This window comes from Cucurbita pepo, chromosome 13 (assembly GCF_057944985.1).
Source record: "Cucurbita pepo subsp. pepo isolate OVF chromosome 13, ASM5794498v1, whole genome shotgun sequence".
Lineage (NCBI taxonomy): Eukaryota > Viridiplantae > Streptophyta > Magnoliopsida > Cucurbitales > Cucurbitaceae > Cucurbita > Cucurbita pepo.
The window spans coordinates 13,972,944-13,994,377 of record NC_141810.1 but is presented as its reverse complement, the minus strand read 5'-3'; the positions used below and the strand labels follow the sequence as shown (position 1 = coordinate 13,994,377).

Here is a 21,434-nt window from a genome sequence, read left to right as displayed (position 1 = left end):
GTAAACACGAGGCGGTGTGCTAGTAAGAACGCTGGGCCTAAAAGAGGGTGGATTTGGAGGCAGTCCCATATCGATTGGAGGAAGGAAAGAGTGCCAGCGAGGACGCTGGACCTCGAAGGAGGGTGGTTCGTAAAGTTTAAGCACCTTATAGGATAAAAAAATTTATTAGATATTTTTAAAAATTAAAAAATATATTTCACACCAAATAATTTTTTTTAATTATTATTATTTTCTAAACCCCAAATAAAAAAAACTAAATTTGTATTATAAATAATAAATATCTATATTACCAATAACGACTAATTTTTCCCGCTGCCGGTAAATCGCCACGCGGTTGAAAATTTATTATGGTTGGGGCTTTAGGGCAAGATCGGCGGGTCAACTCCATTTCCTTCGGCATCACCATTTATCACGCTCTGAGCAAATCAGAGCTGTAGTTCAACTTTTTCTCTCTCATCAGCATTCCGTTGTAGCTCCGGACTCGGTTCATCTCCGTCCCTGGTGGCGAATTGAACCATCAAGTCTCGGTGGCAGTCAATCTGTAGTCTCTCGCTCTCTTTCTTCATTGACCTGTATTTAGGCAAGCAACATACGATTTCTGGTTCAATTATCTCTCGTTCTCTCTGTCCGTTGTGATCTCATTTCTTCAGTCGTCCACGACTGTCAATGTCACTTGATTAAGGTCTGTTCGTTTGATCTTTCTCAAGGTTGTTCGAATTAAGCTATGTTTAATGGCTGAGGTTGCTGGTGATTTATCATCTTATCGGTAATTGAATGATGATTTCTGAGAATTCATGATGTGGGTCTGGCTTTTGGCTGCTGGGTGTAATTTTTTTTTTTTTTTAAGGTTTTAGTTTATGCAATCTGTTGTTATTTATGTTGAGCTTGTTGTAATGCGTGTAAGTATCGATCTCATCTTGCTCTCAGTTCCTTCCTGGTTGTCGTCGTCTACTGTAGTCTGGTGTAACTCGGGAATTTGTGACGTTTATAGAGTGTACTTCTTTTTTGATATCTGCAGTGGCCTATGCCCATTACGGTCCCGACCTCTAAAAATTGGCTGTCAAAATATTTGTAAGATTTTATCCACGAGTTTGATTCCATTACCAAAATGCTTATGCTAAGGAGGTATTTAATCTTCGTAGTTTTCTTGAATGGTTCAGGGTTTTATCCTTTGTAAGTTTAATGTTCAGATGAAATTTGTTTCTCAAAATGAGAAAATGAGTTATTGCTTTTATGCTGCATATTGCTTATTTCATGTAGAGTGCATATAATTTTCAAGGGGGAGAGGAAAAGGATGTCATGCACTGGCCTAATTCGTTCTAGGAATGTTATTAGTGAATACTGTGTTGTTTTGCTTTCGTTTGTTGTCGTAGTTGGTTTTTCCCTTTCAGCTTGGTTTCTAGAGTCAGTTGAACGACTTGAGCGGGGCTTCAATGGTTACCATCTGCTCTTTTAGATGAAGGCTTGAAATAGGAATTTTTATGGCTTTCCAGCCCCTCAAAATATCTGCATTGGCATAATTCATGTTAGGAGTGTTTGTTTTTTTTTTTTTTTTTTCTTTTTTAAATAAAAATAATGATTTATTTATTATTTTTATGAATAACCGAACTTTCATTGAGAAAAAGTAAGAAAAATACATGAGCATGCAAATATGGAGAGCCCACAACAAAGAGAGGCAATATACAAAAATGGTTTCCAATCTAACAAAATAATACCTAAAGGGTGATTTTAAAAAAGCTTAGTAATTGATGCCCCATAGGGATACATTGAATCTAATACATGACCACCCCTCACTCAGAGGCCTCTCAAGTCCTCTAAAAGCTCTATGTCTCTCTCCCTAAAGCCCCCAAACAATGGACACACCACAACTCGCCACAGAGCCCTACCTTTCTCAGGATTCATGTAAAGGAGGATAGAGAAGGAACTCTTCAGACTCTGTGTATCCTATATGACTCCTAACTTCATAAGAAGAATCACAAGCTTAAAGAATATGATTAAGAGTTTTTGCGCCCATCAAGTTGGGCATCCTCCGTGAAACCCTGTTGATTCTTCCATACAAAAATTGCCATATAGAAAACTTAACCTTGAACCTTCCGCGACGAGGCAAATAACATATCATTCTTGAGAGTGGGGTTCACTAAACAAAGAAAAAAAAAATCTACACACGAATCCTTCAGTAGGACTAGGGTTCCAGATACAGTCGTCCCCTCTCATTGGGCTACAAAAAAAACTCTCCAAGCACCAATAGAATCATCCAATGTTTCCCTGTCAGTCAAGGCTTGAGAGTTATAAATGTTATTAGTGAGTACTGTGCTGTTTGGCTTTAGTTTGTTGCTATAATAGGTTGCATTGCACTTTCATCCTTGGGATCAAGAATCAGTTGCGCTCTAACGGTTACCTGCTTGCTCTTTTTTAGGTAGAGGCTTGAAATGGGAATTTTTGATGGCTTGCCACTCCCTCCCGGGAAAGCTGTAAGTCTTCTTTTAGACATTCATTTTCTTGCAGTTTTGTGGTGTTATATGAGTTATGGTTCTTCATTCCTTCAATGAATTGTTATAATTGTCCATCAATTTTATATTTTATATTTTGCCATGTTTGAAACGAAAAATTCCTTATGTGAATACATGATCACATTACTGTACAGAAATATATTTGGAGGTTTAAATTTGTATTTGAGTAATAGTTCGTAGCAAGTTCTATTCTCCTTCTGCATAGCAGGAAAAGTTAATTGATTAATACCTTGAGTTTTATTCTCCTTGTGGTATTTGATTACCGAGCATGCCTTTAACTACCCAACTGATGAAATAATTTTCCTACTTATCCTTATATTGAAATAATTTTTTCCTAGGAGTGGGGGCAATGACGTGTGAACCAAGTTTTGTTAAATATCAAACATCGAGATTGACATTGTTCTAGAGGCTATGTGCAAACTATCTTTATATTTGGATATCTATGTTAAATGCAGTATTTGAAGGATGAACTTTCAAGAGTTGATGAGAGTTGGGCTGCTGCTCGGTTTGATTCACTTCCTCATGTTGTTCATATCCTAACATCAAAAGATCGTGAAGGGGAAGCACAAGTTTTAAAGGAGCAGAGTGATGTTATTGAGGAAGTTGTGGATGAAGTGGTGCATGCTTTTCACAGTGGTTTCAACAAAGCCATTCAAAATTACTCCCAGGTTTATTGAACTTATTTTTTGCCTATATGCTCGCTTCTACTCCCTGATTAGGGATTCAAATGCTCTCTTATCCTTCCAATTAGTCGCTAATCTTGGTCATATTTACTTTAGTTGAATCTATCAGCTGCATTAAGATTTTCTTGGTCTAATAAGTATCTTGTTTTATTAATTAAAAAAAAATTGGAGGTGTTGAGTTGCAGGAATCTCTATAATTCATATTTGTTATAGAATTCTCTAAAATTCATCATACAACTCTTCAGAAGTTTTTATCCCTTCTCTTTTGTTTTTGTTGTAGAATTCTATATAATTCATTATAAAACTAAATTTTTAAATGATTTTTCTCCAGATATTGCGTTTATTTTGTGAATCTTCCGAAAGTATAGCAGTTTTGAAGGTTGATTTAGCTGATACAAAAAAAAGTTTCAGTGCCCGTAACAAGCAGTTGCATCAGCTATGGTATCGTTCAGTTACATTGCGTCACATAATATCCCTTCTAGATCAAATTGAGGGCATAGCTAAGGTACGCCTCTTTTAATATTCTGGTTATAAAACATTACACTACCAACTATGGTAATCTAAAATCTGTAAATTGTTGAAAACTGACTTTTGGGTGGGATTGTATGTCATAATATTCTACTTTATGATCGATGCAGCATAGTTCTTAGAATGTAAGCTGTAAAAAGCACTTTCAGGGCTTCCTCCATGTTCAATCACCTGCGTCACAGTAAATTTCATTAAATCAATAATTCAACACATATGTACCTACATAATTATGTAAATTCCCATAGATTATTGTTTGTCTTTGTAGTATCTAAGGAATATAACTAAGTGGTGACAAAATGTGCCAGAAAAAAAGAGAGAAAAAAAAGAAAAATGAAGGAATTGATGAAAAATACATGGACACATTAGAGGGGACATGTGCATGTGAGTACACCAGAATGAAACGTTGGTCAACAGCCCCAGGAAGCACGAACACTTTGCTCCACTTTCAGACATGTCGGACACGGATACATCTAAACTCGTGTCTGACCTGTAAACTTGAGCGTCTTTTTTCTTAGTAGATTCAGACACGTGGGGGACAACCTTAAAAAAACTCAAACCTTTGAAGGAGCGGCACTGAGGTGGGGTCAATCAAAAGTAATGGGAAGGTAAATCACAAATGAAGGCGAAGAGAATAAAGGAGAAAGAAAGAATCGGGGGAGTCGAGGGCTACGTTAGGCAAGTTGGGCTTTTGTCTTTTTTTTGGGTTTAAGTGGACTTATATGATTTTACTTATTGGCCATTTAATTTTCATGCACTATTTAATATTTAACCTAAATTCAATGGGTATTCTTTTTTCATCCACCTTTTTTTTAATGTTTAAAAAAAATGTAGTATTTTGCGTTTGATTTTTAATATTATCTTAAAAAAAACATGTTTCCGCCATGTTTGTGTCCTACATTTTTAGAAATTGGTGTGTTCATGTCATGTTTGTGTTCGTGCTTCTTAATAACAACCCAATTAAAAGATGCAAAGAGATTACAAAATTGTTTTTTGTTATATAAAAGTCAAAGGAGGGGCAATCTAAATTTCTCATTTTAAAAACCACAAAGAAACTTCGAAACAATTACCACAAGTCATTATACTGCAAAACCTTATCTACTGCGATCTTCTATTTTGTTTTCTAATCCCTAAAGAAGCAGCTATATGGATATAAGACCAATCGGACTCTGCCTTTAACATTGAGACCTTTAAGCAAATGAAAGAATGAATGTTCTGACTTTTCTTGGAAGAATGTGTTTTCTCTTCTTTTCAAGGCCTCATGAATTGAGGTACCTAATGGCTATGTCCAATGTTGACCGTTACTTTTCTATGAAAAAAGGGGTTCAATTTTAGTAGAGAACTATTGTCACTCATTCTCAATAGTTGTAGGCAGGCATAATATTCATCTGAAACATGTCTCAGGTTCCAGGGCGAATTGAAAAACTGATTGCAGAAAAGCAATTTTACGCAGCAGTTCAACTACTTGTTCAATCGGCATTAATGCTTGAGCGAGAAGGGCTTCAAACAGTAAGTTTATTTAGAAAACTTTAGTTGCCAACAGGAATATTTTGATTCATCAGTTCCTTTCTAGTGTGACTATTGCCCTGTGTTTGGTATGGAGTGGTGAGAGGAGTAGAAAGGGATAAAGGGAAAAAGGGGAGGAGAGTGTGGGTAAAGGGAGCTAGTTTCCATCTCTTTATGAGAGGTGAACTGGGTTAGGGGCTATTATCATGATTTAAGAATCTGAACCTAGGATTTAATAGAGCATGTTCATTTCTTCCATCCCCCTGTAAGCTCTATTTCAATTTAATGCTTCAGAAGTCTCTCTTCCGGTTCCTTTTCACATATAGCTGTTATTTCTAGTACTCGAAGGACTATTTGCTTGTTCTATCCTGGTTGCCCTGTGATGACTCCAATTCTCATGTAGGTTGGTGCTCTTCAAGATGTGCGATCAGAGTTGACAAAATTAAGGGGAGTTATTTTTTATAAAGTTTTGGAGGATTTGCATGCCCATCTTTATAATAAGGGTGATTACAGGTATTTGATTTCTTCTTGTTCTTTTTTTTTTTTTTTTGTTGGCTTGATGTCAACTTATACGCATTTTTATGAATTACGATGGTGTTACTGGTCATTGATTCATTCTCCAGTTGTTGGTTGTGGTTCGTGTTATTATGTTTAAATACCATTTTGATGTATATTAATATTAGGGACACTATGAATTTAGACTGATATTGATTAAAATGAAAGTATGTCATAATTTAAATATTGTTTTGGTTCTTGAATTCAGTTTGGTTTATAATTAAGTCCAAGTACTTCTGAATATTTGAATTCAGTCTCTGGTTTTTTTAATTAAATGTTCAAACCTGTTCTTGATTAAACTTTTTTAGTTGGAATTTACGATTGGGACTTAAAAGGTGCATTACCTTGTAGCATTGCAATCATCCTCTTAATGGCTTAATGTTGGAAAACAAATTAAGCTAGAATCATCCTGAGATAAAGAAATGAGATTATATTTGTGTTTGCTTTTCCTTTTATGTACGAATTCTTGTCCTGCTTTTTAATTAGTATTTGTTTTTTCTATGACATTCTCTTTTCTTTTTATTTATTTTTCCATCTTTAAATGGAATACTTGTCCAATGTCAGCATGGATGTCCTATGCGTAAGGGTATTATTAGACTAATAAATATCAAGAAAAAATGTAGTATGTAGCATACACAGTTGGAAAAGTCTGTGCGTAAGTCTATGGTGCTTGCCTAAAATTTTAGGGGCATCCTCACTTTATGATGCTACATGAAGTTCTTTTGATGACCGGTGAACTTGTTAATTTGTTTCCTGAAAGTATACTTTCCTTTTGTATTGGCCTTTTTTAATCCCCTTTATAGTGCTTGGAGTAGTTTTCTTATCTCCTCACCATTTTTGTGTACCCTCACTTATTGATAGTGAAACATGTAGCATCACTCACCACAAAAGGAAGTCTGGTACAATTAAATTCATTTAGGTGCTTTGGATTTCGGCTACTTAACCTATGTCTGATCTCAGAAAGCTGATCCTCTGTTATAGGAAAGAAATTTACAGAAAAAATCCTCCGACAAATGGCCACTTTTGTAGTCTTTCAGCCACTTGCTCGAATGCAAACTATTTGGTTGTGTAATGACATATTAGCTATGATATTTGTCTTTGTTGACGTGAAGTTGCTACTAATCTAATACTTTTATGCAGTTCAGCAGCCTCAATCATGCAGGAAAGGGACGATGAAGTACCGACTGCTGAAGCTGTTGCTTTGTCTTTGAATAGCTCACAATCTCTGTCTAGAAGAACCAGATCGCAGAGAGGTGACAGTCAGTTCGGCAGTCATGCAGATGGATCATTTAGAGCAGGTTCTGTTGATGATGGGTAAGAGTTTTCACAAACTTTCTTCGACTTTTTTTTTTCTCCTGCCATCTTCTCTCTGCAGCTGCTACTTTACCTTCTCTATTTGAAGTACTGCTCTTTCCCAGTCTTGATAGAGGTTCCTATAATTTATCTGTTCATTTTGTAAATTTGGTATTTTTTTCTGAGTTCTTGGTTTAGCTTGACTGATGTGAATATTTATGCTGTCATCTATTTAGTAAGAAACCTGTTGTATATAAATACAAAAAAGAAAAGAGGGAAACAGAAAAAACAACCCAAGGGCTGGGGGAAAAGAGCTCCCCCACCCAACAAAAAAAGCTAATTACAAAAGTCCCTCCAATTAATTTTAAGCTTTGTCATTGATTTCTTGAGCTTGAACAATTTGCTTGAGGATATCCTTGTTTGGTACAATGTAGTATTTATAATCAGTTTGTTCTAGTAGGCTACAGCATTATTATATTCTTGAATTGGGAGGGGGCTCACATTGGAGGGAGGAAAGATGGCCCGAAACCAATGAGCTATTAACGAAATCTCATTGGGTTACATTAACGAAATCTCATTGGGTTACATTACTAGTGAAATTTTCTTTAAAAACTTTTTGATGCCTGCATGCAAACTATCTCCTTCAATCCAGGGCCTTCTTACACAGAATCATATGCAAAGGCCATGTTCTCTCGTCTGCTATTCCATGGAGCAAGCGATCTATTCTTCAATCTAGGGCTCTCTTATACAGTGTCATTTATTATTAGTTTATGGATTGTAAAATGGCATTATGTGAACAGAGATCACTAGTATGTGCTCCAATCATTATGATGCAACATTAATTTTCTGAGTTAAACGTTGCTGATATACATGAGGAAATTATGTTATTTTCATTATTGTTGTCTTCCCTTGTTTCCAGGTCATCATTTGATGGCCACGAGGAAGGTAGTACTCTGAAATTAAATGACGAAGCTGTTTCAGACGGCCAGTCAACTTTTTCAAGGGTCAATGGTGTAGATGGCGGGTTAAAGGAGGCAAAACTGACTTCACGTCAATTGCCAACATGGCTTTCAAATTCCATTCCAGATGAATTTCTAGTAAGAAATATTATTTGAATAAAAGATCCGATAATTCTTGTGGTCTTACAGTTAGATCCTGTAACTTTTCCCTCGACTTTGTGGTTGAGTTTCTATTAATTTTTAAATGTAGGAAACAATGAAGAAGCTTGATGCTCCGCTTCATGTGAAGTATTTGCAGACCATGATTGAATGTCTGTGTATGCTTGGCAAAGTGGATGCTGCGGGTGCTATCATATGGTTTGTTTCTTGCCAAATCGTCTTTGTTTTCACCTGAATTTGATGCTTTTGCTTTAGCAGCGTTTGTATGAAATCTTATAATTGCTACTATCCTATGTCTCTTTTCAGGAATTTGGTTTTCTTATTTTATTATTATTATTTTTAATGTAAGATACATATGTATTTTTTATGCTGTGAAATATAAAGATGGGGAGCTCCGAGCATTGGGGGTTACAAAAAGGCTCTCCAATTTTCGAAGGTCATTTAAATTGTTATCTCAAAAGGAGACAAAAACATCATTAGGGTGTGCTGACATTATATATGTATATATTTTAAAGTTGGGATATAATTCAGGAGAATCTTAATATATTAAAAATTGTTTTAGATGATTTATCATTTAGATGAATCTTCATTTGGCTCTTTCTTAGAGTTTCATTTTTTTAGAATCTAAATCTTGTAGGATTTGCTTCCATTCTATTACTTTGAGGAGTATTCTTACGCTTTTTCTAGAGCTCTTTTATTTGTAATTATTGCTTTATTTCTTTACATGATCCAATTTATTGTACCAGGAAAAGCACTAAATCTATATCTGTTTGATCTGAATTTATTTGATCCATCAACTTCTTTTATGTTTTCTTATCTGACAGCCAAAGATTGCGACCAACTATCCATGAGATTATAACTTCAAAAATCAAAGTTTATGCAGAACAAAGAAATTCTTCAAGGGTAGGCTTTGGTCAAGCTGTTAGATCTGAGACTGCTGCTCATTTTATGAAGGGACAGTTAGAAAGTTTCCATGTACCAAAACATAAGTGCCAGAACGGCATTTCACTGGCTGGGACACTGATTGCAGTAAGCCCTGTCTCACCCGTGATGGCTCCTATGGGAAAAGCACAGTCCTCTGCGAGAGATCTTCTTGATTCTGTTTTGGAAACTGTTGTTCGTATATTTGGTCAGAAAACATTGTTCATATATACATATAATATGTCTTGATAAAAATATTTTTCACATATTTTTGGCTTTCCTTCTCCCCGAAATGCTCAGTGTTAACTGCCTGTGGTGTTCATACAGAGAATCATGTTGTTGTTGGGGAGCTTCTGGAAGCAAAAGTATTGCGACAAGCAGATATGAGTACACCAAAGTCAATGCCAACTGAAGATAATTGGAATCCAGACTCTGAAGCATCTCAACTTACTGGAGGTTATACTATAGGCTTTGCCCTCACAGTTTTGCAGGTAATTGTGTAACTTTACTCTCCTTCTCTCTTCTTCTTCTTCTTCTTAAAAAAATTAATTTTTAAGTTAATAAAGAAAAAGGAAGGCCAAAGCCAAAGCATCAACCTTAATGGACAAAAGGACAAGAACGGCCCTTCTCCAAAAAAGTGAATGGGTCAAACTAAAAGCTTCCTATGTTGATGGTGTAAGTGAAGTAATTACGAACGAACGTGTGTCGGGCAATTCTATGGGGGCCATGAATTGTATAAGATCACGTAGTTGAAGTTATATCAACACCCACCCACATGTCGCTCACTCCCCCTTAAAGTTGAGGGTTCTCTATTAGCCTGCTAATAGAGAACTCTCAACTTTTAAAGGGGAGTGAAGGACATGTGAACCATCAACTTCAAAGGGGAATGAAGCATGTGGTTGGGCGTCGATATCTCCACAAAACTTGTTATCTAAAATGTATGCATTCTGATCTCTTCGGCTATGAAACAGAGTGAATGTCAGCAATTCATTTGTGAGATTCTGCGAGCAACCCCCGAAGCAGCATCAGCTGATGCTGCTGTACAAACAGCTAGGCTTGCAAGTAAGGCGCCCTCCAAGGAAAAGAGGCATGTATTCAATTCATCTTCTTTATCATTCACGAGCTTATTGTGGAACGCTTTTCTACCTTTGTTTGAATATCTTTTCATACTATTATCTTCATGTATCCCTTGGCACATTTACTTAGCTATCAACCTTCAGCATATTCTATTTTGCTTATTTCTTCTTTATTGTTGCTTTTCTAAATTTTGTTGCCTTTTGCTCTAGTCCTCTGGATTTATGATTTAACGTTTGGACTCTGAGGGTGGCTTAAGATGTAATTTCTTGTAAAGTTTTTGCCCATACTACAGGCAATATATAAAGGCGGTCATGCTGTTTTCTCCTTTACTCTTTGGTTGTGATGCTGTCAAGATTGGATTTGGTGTGACCGTGAAGTTTAGCAGTAGATTCTTATTACTCCTGTTCTCCTGGTTTTTTTTTTTTTTTTTTTTTTTTTTTTAAATTTTAAAAATCCTTAAAGGACAACAAAAAAAATTATTGATTTTAAGTTGGAGATCTATCTTGTAACCTGCCTACAGTAGTTGGGAGTTGTAGCCCCACCCACTTTATTTATCAATTTCTTGTTTCTCTTCTAGAAAAAAAAATCGACAAATATTGATTTTTCTATCCCAAATGTCTCAAGCTGTTTTACAGATATGCTTCTTCATCATATTATGGAATGAATTTATGAGAAAAGGCTGTTCTGTTGGTACCTCCTGCTTGTTCTTGTGAAATTGGAATTTGCCATTTCTTCTAGGAAACTATGATTTCATTTAAACTAGGAAAATGTATGTGTCATAGTCTGGTGAGATGCCTTAATTGGTGGTCCATTCTTTCAATTTCTTATTGAAAACATTTCTGGTCATGGAGATTTCTTCCAGTAGAAATCTTTTTGGCATTCAATTAAAGAAATAAACAACCAACTTTCGGGTTCTTCTGATCTTGGAAAGTTCGAATCTTTTTTCTTTTTCTTTTGTTTAAATTTATTAAAAAAACTTTTCTTATTCTATGGAGGATGGTCGTAGGGTTTTGTTCTAGTTACACTTTGGTTATTGGAAAGCTTGTTTTGTGATCGATTCCTTAGTTTCTGTTGAATTATTTGGTCTGGTTGTAAAACCTGTGTTGTCACTCTCTCTCTCTAAATTACTTGAGTTCTTTTTTGATGGAAACATGACAAATTATATTCATGAAAATAGGAGACAGCCTAAAGGCCTTAGGGATGAGGGGTCCCTAAGGCGGTTCACAAAATTTTCTTGTGTTTCACATTCTTTGCACGTCAATGATAATTAGGGGTGTGCATCCAACCCAACAACCCGAACCAACCCAACCTGAATTGTAGGGTTGAGTTGGGTTAAAATATTTTTCTTGAACCCGAATTGACTTGGTTCGGTTTTGAGTTCGGGTTCGGGTTCATATCACAAAAACCTCAAGTTGACCCAAACCAAACAAGTTATAAAATACATTAAGAAGTTTAACGTATTCATGGGTTTGTCAAAGTGGTAATTTGGGCTTACTAGAACTACTCCACGTGGAGGTTTGATTCTAGTTGATATTTTCTTAATTATTTTAGGAGTTTTTTAACACACTAAAATAGTGACACGAAATTGGATGGATAAAAAATTAGTTTCAATAGATTTGAAAATTTTGTTATAAAACTGTGACAGAAAATCCTAAATTCTAATGTATTTATTATCTCTACATTGCAATATTATTATATCACAATTTATATATATTTTTTATTTTTCTAATAATTTAGGGACCTCCAATGTAAGTAAAATATTTTTACCATTTTTTTTATTTTTTTATTTTTGTTATGTATAGTTTCTTTAAACTAATCACTTTTAGAGTAACAAATTCTCAAGAAGTGCTGGTACTTAGTTGTCTTTAGTTTTATGACAAAGTTGAACTATGTTAAGATGTTACAATTTTCTCTCGATGTTGTTGATGAATTTGTTTTTTTGAATGATTATAGAAGGATTTGGATTTGTTTGTGAACTTTTAATATCTTTTATCTAAAATTGTATTGAAGAATTATGAATGGTGCATAAATAAAACTTTTTAAAAAAGTTAACAACCCGACAACCCAACCCGAAAAGAGAGGGTTGGGTTAGGTTACCAATCCAACCAACCCGAACTTTTGGGTTGGGTCAAAAAAACCTCAACCCAACCCAACCCGGACTGTGTACACCCCTAATGATAATTGTGTTTATTCTTACTGGTTTTCTAGTATGTACAATATTCATACCTCTAAGGTATGAATGATATGCCGCTAAAATTCCCCACGTTAATGCTCTAACTTATTTTTCTTGAATTCTTATTGCAAAAATGTGCAGGGATGGGGCAGATGATGGTCTCACCTTCGCTTTTCGTTTCACAGATGCTACCATATCTGTTCCTAACCAAGGTGGGTATAAACTTTAGTACATGAAAAACATAATTTTTTTCGCTTTCCTTAAACCGATAAGTCAGTTTGCAGTCAGTTTCAGCAAGTGGTACTCTGACCAAACCGTGAACTATAAAAATTAATGAATTCCATTCCTTCAAGTGTTTTTGTTTGATTATGTTGCTTTCATAATGGCCATTAATGACCTGCTTTTGGAGCTCAATTGGATACCTTGTATAGATATTCATTCAATGCAGTTTTAATTATCATGTTGTGTTGTGTGTGTGTGTGTGTGTGTGTTTTCACTCCTTCATCTTCTCTATTCTTCAGCATATCTGAGTATTTTTCTATTTGTTAATTATTATGAAGATGCGGATCTCATTCGCCATGGATGGAGTAGGAAAGGCCCCAATGTATTACAAGAAGGCTATGGATCTGCAGCTGTCTTGCCTGAACAGGGCTTTTATTTGGCAGCAGCCATATACCGGCCAGTTCTTCAGGTTTCTGACTGTTATTTATGCAGATGATGTATATGATCAAACCCATCGATATTGGTTTCTGTTCTTACATTTTGATGCCTTCCCCAGTTCACAGATAAAATTGCTAAAATGCTTCCAGAAAAGTACTCGCAGCTTGGGTAAGTTTTAAAAGCTAGAAAGGTATAATGGTGTGTTTAATCTAGACACTACTTTAAGAGGATATCCACTTGAAATGGCTATTTATTCATTGCATAGTTACTTTATTCGTCTATTCTGCATCTGTGAACATATGAGGGAGACACTTGCATGGTTTAAAGATGACATGCTTTGATGATCAGCTAATATTATAGGATAAGTTGGGTTGTTTGAGAAATTTCCACTGCATCTAGAGGTCTGTTATCAGTTGCCGATAGCATATGCAGGTTGTAGGGCACGAGATGGAAATCTAGAACAACTTATCCTGCAGCATTCATTATTTGCTCTTCTTTATCTTTTGTGTGCATGCGCATGCACTTTTAAGTTTATTTTATATGCATTCATTATAGAATGTTAGTACATGTATATGATAGTGAAAATATATTATTTACATTTGTTTGACAGAATTTAGTATTCACGGCTGGTTTTTGGTTCATCCAAATACATTATCTTCAGAATTCCTTTATTACTCTTATTATTTATTATTTTTTGCATTATTATTGATTTTAGTTATTTGATTCCTGAAATTATAGGAATGATGGTTTGATTGCTTTTCTGGACAATTTTGTGAAGGACCACTTTTTGCCGACTATGTTTGTAGACTACCGAAAAAGTGTGCAACAAGCTATTTCAAGCAAGTTTTCTCATCTCTCAGCTTCTCCTTCTAAAAACTATTGGAGGATTGCAACTTGAATTAAGTTTTCAGACAATAGAATACCTCATTAAGTTAACCCCATTTATTTATATATATATTTTAAAAAGCATATTACTAATGCAAGCAGACATTGAGGCATAGAGTGAAGCATTGTAGAGGTTCATCCAAGAAATTTCTGTTTGCTGCAGGTTGGGGGTAAAGATGAAGTTCCTATGGGATTATAGTTAAGAAAAACTGAACTGTGCTAACCATGAAAATAATATCCAGAAAAGGCAATTCTCAGCTTTCTCCATTGACCTTTTAATTAATATGGCATAATAATATATTCGAACATGGATTTTTTTTGGGCGTTCGGAGTTTAACTTTGTAAAAGAAGGAAGAATCTTGCTTGTATGTTCAGTCTGATACTTGATCAAAGACTTGTCAGTTGTTTGTGCCCAATGGGCCATGACATTTCTGGTGAACTATATTTCTTAATTTAAGGCCTCTTCATAGGTCCTGCTGCATTTCGCCCAAGGGCTCATACTGCTGCAATTTATAATACATCTGTTGAGAAGGGTCGACCAGTTTTACAAGGACTACTGGCTATCGATTTCCTAGAGCGAGAGGCAAGTCTATATTTCTTCAATGGAGAAAGCTGATTTCCCTCCTTTGCAATCATATTTCACCTTTTCTTATTTCATAGTTTGATATCTTATGTATATGTTTGGCCTAAAAATTTCTGATTTGGACTTACTTAATTGTTCTAGGTTATTGGTTGGGCTCAAGCCATGCCCAAGTTTTCTTCCGACATTGTGAAGTATGTACAAACATTCCTCGAGCGAACATATGAAAGGTGTCGAACATCATATATGGAGGCAGGTGCTTTTGTTCCTCTTCTGCACTCTTTTTTCTTCAGTTGGCATACACTTAATACTCATGCTATCCTTCTAATTTTAGTTTCCTTGTTTGATTATTGAGTTTGTTTTTCCCCTTGCTTATTCTTCGTTGGGTTTGAAGTTTTAAATCATTACGCATTCGTTCTTGATAAATGTTGCTCAATTTCGCATGTAAGCTCAAAACAATAGAAACCCTGTTGTGGTGTTTTCCCAAAGCAAATATACCATATTTATTGATGGTTTGGAATTGGTTGGTGACCATGATATGTGGTGAATATTTGATGTAGACTGTTATTATTATTTTACATATTATCAATGAACTTGTTTGTATAAAAGAAATTATTACCATTATTTATGTAGTCATGGATCAGATTTCTTCAGGACAACTCAAAATCTTTCTTTATGCTATTATCTTTCAGAAAGGAGGTCACTATATAGAGCATTTAAAACTGAATCCTCAATAAAAACAACCCACGCAAGAAAAGTCAACTAATTAGGAGATTGTTCGATGCGGACACAATATTGCTTTTCCTGTGCTTGCATACCACATGATCAAAAAATTGAATTGCTACTCGTGTACCACGTGATATAAGAATTAAAATAACAGCTACTTGTATACTACATGATACAAAAGTTAAATTAATAGTTAATTAAGATCGTTCAATAACCACAAAGAGTGCTATTCCTAGCCAAAGTGCCCACTAAGGCTGTTGAAGCATGCCTCCCTGATCACATGTTCCTGGAAGGGCTTTTGTGGTTTCCCTCTATATAGAGAAGCCTCGTATATATATATATATATATATATATATATATATATATTTTTTTTTTTTTTTCTTTTTCTGAAGCCTCTAGTTTTGAAGCCATAAAAGGAACTGAACATATCTTTCCAGAATCTTCGTTTCCTTGAGATAATTCTTTAATTGAATCAAAGGGAAAAAATTATTTTTTTAACAATTTTGGGGGATTTGGCCGAGTTGAAATCGTTTAATTAGTGTTCGTTATCCTAATTGTTTGATAATTATACTTTAATTGATACTACAATTACCCTGTAGCATGTTTCTTTTTTCAAATCAACTTTTACTCAAGTGTTGTTATAATTCCAGGCAGTTCTTGAAAAGCAAAGTTATATGCTTATTGGGAGACACGATATTGAGAAATTACTGCGACTTGATCCAGCTAGTGCTTGTTTATCAAATCTTAGTAGCCAGTCAGACCTGGAAAATAATACTTCTGATGCCGAAACTGCTGAGATTGAATTAGAGCTCTCCAATTTATTATTGAACTTACCATCGATTAAGCAGGTTTGGAAACAATATTCTCGTTAACTGAACTAAGTACATTTGGGTTCTGCCTCCCTTCCATTCCAGAGACAACATAAAAATTAAATTGAAGCTTACAAGTTTTGTTAACTATTCTTGTTTAGGAGTATCTGATCCGTGATGATCACAAACTAATTTTGCTGGCATCACTTAGTGACTCACTGGAATTTGTTGCTGACTCTATTGACAAGTAAGTTTCTTCATTTGGTTGTTCATGCATGTTTCGTTTCGTTTTTTTTTTATTATTATTTTTGTTGGTAAACTTCAATTGATTCAGATTCAGGCACGTGTGATTTATAAGTTGCTCATTGAAGCGTAACATAGAGGACCTATTTTCTGTTCCAACGAAAGAGTTGGGCAGTGTCACATTTCACAGATCCAAGTGCCTTGTATATGTCATCCTCTAGGCTTGTTTTGTAGCAATCTTTGAGAACAACATGATCATTTGTGCTTGTGCATTAGGATCTTTTTGGAGATCCTTCGATTTAGTAACACATTTCAATTTAAATTTGTTGCTTGGTTTAATTTATTACTTAAGTGATTTCTTCAAGAAAGTAGGGACACAAACATTAAAAGTTCTGGTTTACTTAAGTCTACGCAGAAGAAAGACAAAATGCCATATTTTCTTGGAGATTGACGTCATAATTTGGGAAAATAGATGCAAATGATGAAAAGTTGGATAACGAGCTAAGAAGCATGCAAGAAAGCCTAGTGGAGGTGGGAGCAAAAATAGAAGTGATGTGTCGTCAGTGGTGTTAGGGATAAGCAATTGAAACTGAAAGTAGGGGTTGCAGTTTCGACGAGTGACTTTAGAGTTAGATGCGTATTGATGAGATATGTAAGCACGTTAGTTTTCAAGTTATTCTAAGATTAGATGGGCGCTCATGTTAGACCACTTGCCATGTGCAAGGGTGACACATCAAATATGCCACAAAATGTACTTATATGGGAAGACATGCAACGGTGTGTCGACATTGTGCTCCTTCCTATGGGTTGTAGGTTTATACACAAGTTTGAGCTCTCGCTCGATATGCATAAAACACACGGAATGGATTCTCGAACTGTATGCCCAGATGGATGAATGTTTTGAAAGTCCTGAATACAAAGTTAGCCCATGAGTCGGTTCTTAATAAATGTGTCCAAGCGAGCAACAAAGGTAGATGACATCCTGATGTTTAGGGTGCATGTGAAGCATCGATGGGACTCGATAAGTCCCAGATGGCACGGTACATGCCCGATACGTTCTGGTAAGCATTGTAATGGCATCACAAAGTTTGTTAGGCGACCATTAGGTCGGGAAGCCTAGTAGGCCGAATGGAGCCTTGTCAGTAGTATTATGCCCAATAGGTCTTGGAAAGTGCCCATAGACAATGTATGCTTCAATGTTCTTCCTCTCTCTTGGAAAGTGCTAATTGTCTTTTCATCATTCTTAAAGAGTTTGGACATTTGAGGCTTTCTTTACTTTTTAGCATGGGGTGAAACAATTCTTTAATTTCTATTTTAAACATATTAATTTGTTTCATATTAACAAAGGTAATTTGATGTAAGTTTCTTATTTGAAAAACGCAGCCACATTTTTAAGTTGAGAAGTTTTTGGAACATTTTTTTACGAATTTGATAACCATATGCTGTATCCTAGATGAACAGTTTTTTGTTTGCATCCAGGTTAGGACAGACAACTTTGAAACCTTCCTGTCAAGCAGAAGTTAATGGCAGCCACCATCATACCCGGACAAACAGCGCCCTTACTCGAGATCTGGCATCATTTGCAGAGGAGTATAGAAAATTATCTATTGACTGCCTCAAGGTTTTGCGTATCGAGATGCAACTAGCGACACTTTTCCATTTACAGGTTGGAAATTTGTGATTCCCAAGGGTTTTAGAGTTTGCTTGATCAGTAAAGGAAACAAATTGTTAATAGTTGTACTGAAACAGGAAATGACAACTAGGGAATATATGGAGAACCAAGATGCAGAAGAGCCAGATGACTTCATTATTTCCCTCACTGCACAGGTAAGTTGGATGATTATTTATATGGGATAGTTATGTGTCAGTTTAAATTTAATTGAATATATAATTTCATAAATAAAAAAAATTAGTGAATCTCTTTGGTCGATATTAATTAAACTCTTGGCACATTCGAGAGAATATCTTTTCTTCTTGATACGATTGCATTAGCTAAACTGTATATGATGAAAACAATGAGCACTTTCAGTATTTGAAGGTAGTAGACTCTAGAAATTTTACTAATTCAATGAGAATAAATTCAAAAATGAACTTCCTTTTACCAACGGATCAGATTATAAATTCACAAATGCTCCCTAAACCCAAACCCGAATATTTGTATTGGGGCGGGAGTGCGAGGGAAAACCCGAATCACCCTTTTATTTTATTTTACTTCATTTTATTTTCGGGAGGGGGTAGAATGTATGAGGTGGGGAAAGCATGCTTGACCATAAGTAGGTGATGTTATTCAAATAATGGATGAGTTCATTTTTGTAGCCATTTTGTATGGAAGGATTCCTAGAAATCCCCTTGCAGTTTTCCCACGTTCATCTTTTATCGATGCCTTGGGCATCGAAATGTACCCAAATCAAAAGGATTTTACAAACCCATGAGATTGTTTGGTTTTTTAGGATACCCGTTATGTCAGAGTTAACATTTAGAATTGTAGCCCTCGACTGTTGTAACAGCTCAAGCCCACTCCTAGCAGATATTGTCCTCTTTGAGCTTTCCCCTTAAAGGGCTTCCCCTCAAGGTTTTAAAACGCGTCTGTCAGGGAGTGGAGAGGTTTCCACACCCTCATAAGGAATGTCTCGTTCTCCTCTCCGACCAATGTGGGATCTAAATACATGGAAGAGAGAATCCATAATTTATTTTTGCACTTTTGTTCCTTGCTACCTAGTTTTATCATGTTCAGTGTTAAACAATTTATACCATGTCCTGAAAGTACTGTCACTAAGGGGCTCTACTCCTTTAAAAAATTTCACATATTTTCTTTCTTACCTATAGATAACACGTCGAGACGAGGAAATAGCGCCTTTTGTTTCAGCGCTGAGACGAAATTACATATTTGGTGGAATCAGTGGTATTGCAGCAAATGCATTTATTAAGGTTCATATCTTCATTGCATTTTCATACGTTCAGATTCCTCGGTAGTTCTCATTAGATAACTTCTTAGATTCGAGCTTTTATTTAAATTTCCTCCTCGGTCCCTCTCACCGATAAGATTGTGTGTGTAGGCGGTCGCTGACATGAAATCTATCAATCTCTTTGGCGTTCAGCAGATATGTCGGAATTCAATTGCACTAGAACAGGTACGTCGATTACATTGCACTGTCTCTAGAATAAAGCGAACTACGAGGATTTCATGCAACCTTTGGTTATAAAAAGCCGAGTTATGGCACTTACATGGGTGCCTTCAGTTGTTCTAATGGACGTTTAAAAGTAATCTTTTGTTGGATTATATTCGGTCGATCTCAAAGTCATGGCTAGAAATTTATGCAACAGAATGCAAAAATGTTTATACAGCTTTAATCAATCTCTCTTTTTTTGGAATAATTTACAGGCCTTGGTAGCAATTCCTTCCGTTAATAGTGATGTAGTACAACAGAGATTAGATCGTGTGCGAACTTACTACGAATTATTGAACATGCCATTTGAGGTAAGTTGTTTAATTTCGTTCTTGAAATCTAGGTTAAATCACTAGTTTAGTGATTGATGTTTGAGGGTCGTGTTTATTTGGTTCTTGGATCCTGAACTTTTAGAAGTGTTTATTTGGTTCTTGGTTCCTGAACTTTTAGAAGTGTTTAATAAGTCACTAAACTTTTAATTGTGTCTAATAATCTCTAACAAATTTATTTCTTTATAAAGCTAATTGATGAATTTTAAACTTTTTGATACTTGAACTAAATTTGTAATATTGAAAGTTAGTCACAAACCTCGAAGTTGAGTGATTAAATTTGTAGTTTAACCTAAAATCTACTTGTTTAACACTTAGTAACGTTCCATTGGCCGTTACAAATAACTTTTCCTACAGGCGTTGCTTGCCTTTATCATGGAGCACGAGCATTTGTTTACTGCAGCCGAGTAAGTTAACAGTCCACATTCTGCTTAATTAGGATGATCTTGTGAAATTGTTGATCCTAAACAATTGATGTGTGTTCTTTTGACAGGTATGCCAATCTTCTCAAGGTCCAAGTTCCAGGAAGGGAGATCCCACCCGATGCGCAAGACCGCGTATCCGAGATCTTATCCCGTTAAGATACCTGCCACTCGGGTATCCAAGATCTTATCCCGTTAAGATACCTGTCACTCGTGTATCCAAGATCTTATTCCGTTAAGATACTTGTCCCGTTAAGATACCTGTCACTCGTGCAACCAAGATCTTATCCCGTTAAGATACCTGTCACTCGTGTATTTGAGATCTTATCCCGTTTAGATACTTGTCACTCGTGTATCCGATATCTTATCCTGTTAACCTCCTAAATGCTTCTCTGGATGGCCTTTGTTCATGTCATTTGCTATTTTCAGGGATATCAACACAAAATGTGAAGCATACTATAGCTCTGTAGTTTATGAAGTGGGGCGAACGGCAACCTTGATGATGATGATTCTCTCCTTCAATGGAGGCTGCTACCCATCCCATGGTTTCTTCATATGCTGTTAACTTCATCACTTCATTTATGGTTGTGTTTTTGTAACAACTTTTGTAGAATCAATTTTGGTTCTTTTTTTTTCGACTTGTTGATGCTCTTTCGGTAACTCGATGCAGGTGGGTGAGAATTATTATTAGTTTTTTTTGTGTATGTGTACATGTAATGTAGAAATGTTACTTGTATAAAATTGTATTATTATTATTTCTAAGTTCATCTGAAGTGGGTCTAAGTTCGAGTATGATGTTTTTAACTATCTTAAAATTAACACAAATTATGACCTTAAAGAGCACAAGCACAGAAGATGTACAGTGAATGCCTTTTGTAAATTATTCTAGAAACTTCTATTTCGAATATTCTTCAATACTTAAAAAATATTTGAAAAGATATTCAATATTGTATCTTAAATAAATAAAGACAAATCTTTATAGCATAGCAAAATTCTTCATTGAAAAAAGGGTGGCATGTTCCCATGTTTTACTATCTAGTTGGATATCCAATTAAATTAATTCAAAGCAAATCTTGATTTAGATCAATAATTTTCCTTTCTTTTTGCTTTTACAAGGAATCAGTTTGCCTTTGGTTGATTTTCTACCGAACTTCGGTAGTCGACCTTTTTCAACAAGCACCTTCATTAATAAGGTTACCATTTATATTTGCAAATGTTTTAATCATATTTTCTATGATGTTCGAACGGTTCA

General features: G+C 35.5%; 1 protein-coding gene across 3 annotated transcripts; it reads left to right on the top strand.

Moving 5' to 3' along the window:
* The first annotated feature begins 320 nt into the window (after nucleotides 1–320).
* SEC8 (subunit of exocyst complex 8) lies at nucleotides 321–20,949 on the top strand. 3 transcript variants are annotated; one of them, XM_023694346.2, is made up of 27 exons: nucleotides 321–682; nucleotides 2,417–2,471; nucleotides 2,966–3,178; nucleotides 3,525–3,698; nucleotides 5,123–5,227; nucleotides 5,628–5,737; nucleotides 6,920–7,093; nucleotides 7,992–8,169; nucleotides 8,282–8,388; nucleotides 9,015–9,319; nucleotides 9,439–9,602; nucleotides 10,083–10,198; nucleotides 12,503–12,573; nucleotides 12,922–13,052; nucleotides 13,140–13,189; nucleotides 13,760–13,860; nucleotides 14,377–14,489; nucleotides 14,631–14,742; nucleotides 15,867–16,060; nucleotides 16,183–16,268; nucleotides 17,744–17,930; nucleotides 18,014–18,091; nucleotides 19,091–19,192; nucleotides 19,321–19,395; nucleotides 19,647–19,742; nucleotides 20,118–20,167; nucleotides 20,254–20,949. In XM_023694346.2, exons 2-27 carry the CDS (start codon nucleotides 2,430–2,432, stop codon nucleotides 20,339–20,341), a joined length of 3,222 nt encoding a protein of 1,073 aa, XP_023550114.2. In that variant the 5' UTR covers nucleotides 321–682; nucleotides 2,417–2,429; the 3' UTR covers nucleotides 20,342–20,949. The 3 variants fall into 3 exon arrangements, with proteins under 3 accessions (XP_023550114.2, XP_086972896.1, XP_086972895.1); XM_087116769.1 differs by lacking the exons at nucleotides 321–682; nucleotides 2,417–2,471; nucleotides 2,966–3,178; nucleotides 3,525–3,698 and adding an exon at nucleotides 4,237–4,396; XM_087116770.1 differs by lacking the exons at nucleotides 17,744–17,930; nucleotides 18,014–18,091; nucleotides 19,091–19,192; ... (2 more) ...; nucleotides 20,118–20,167; nucleotides 20,254–20,949 and adding an exon at nucleotides 17,078–17,267.
* The last annotated feature ends 485 nt before the right edge of the window (nucleotides 20,950–21,434 follow it).

Coding starts and splice junctions, on each gene's coding strand:
- SEC8 (XM_023694346.2), top strand. CDS start 2,430: ATGGGAATTTTTGATGGCTTGCCACTCCCTCCCGGGAAAGCT. Junction 3,179..3,524: donor CCATTCAAAATTACTCCCAG/GTTTATTGAACT, acceptor ATTTTTCTCCAG/ATATTGCGTTTATTTTGTGA. Junction 7,094..7,991: donor GCAGGTTCTGTTGATGATGG/GTAAGAGTTTTC, acceptor CCTTGTTTCCAG/GTCATCATTTGATGGCCACG.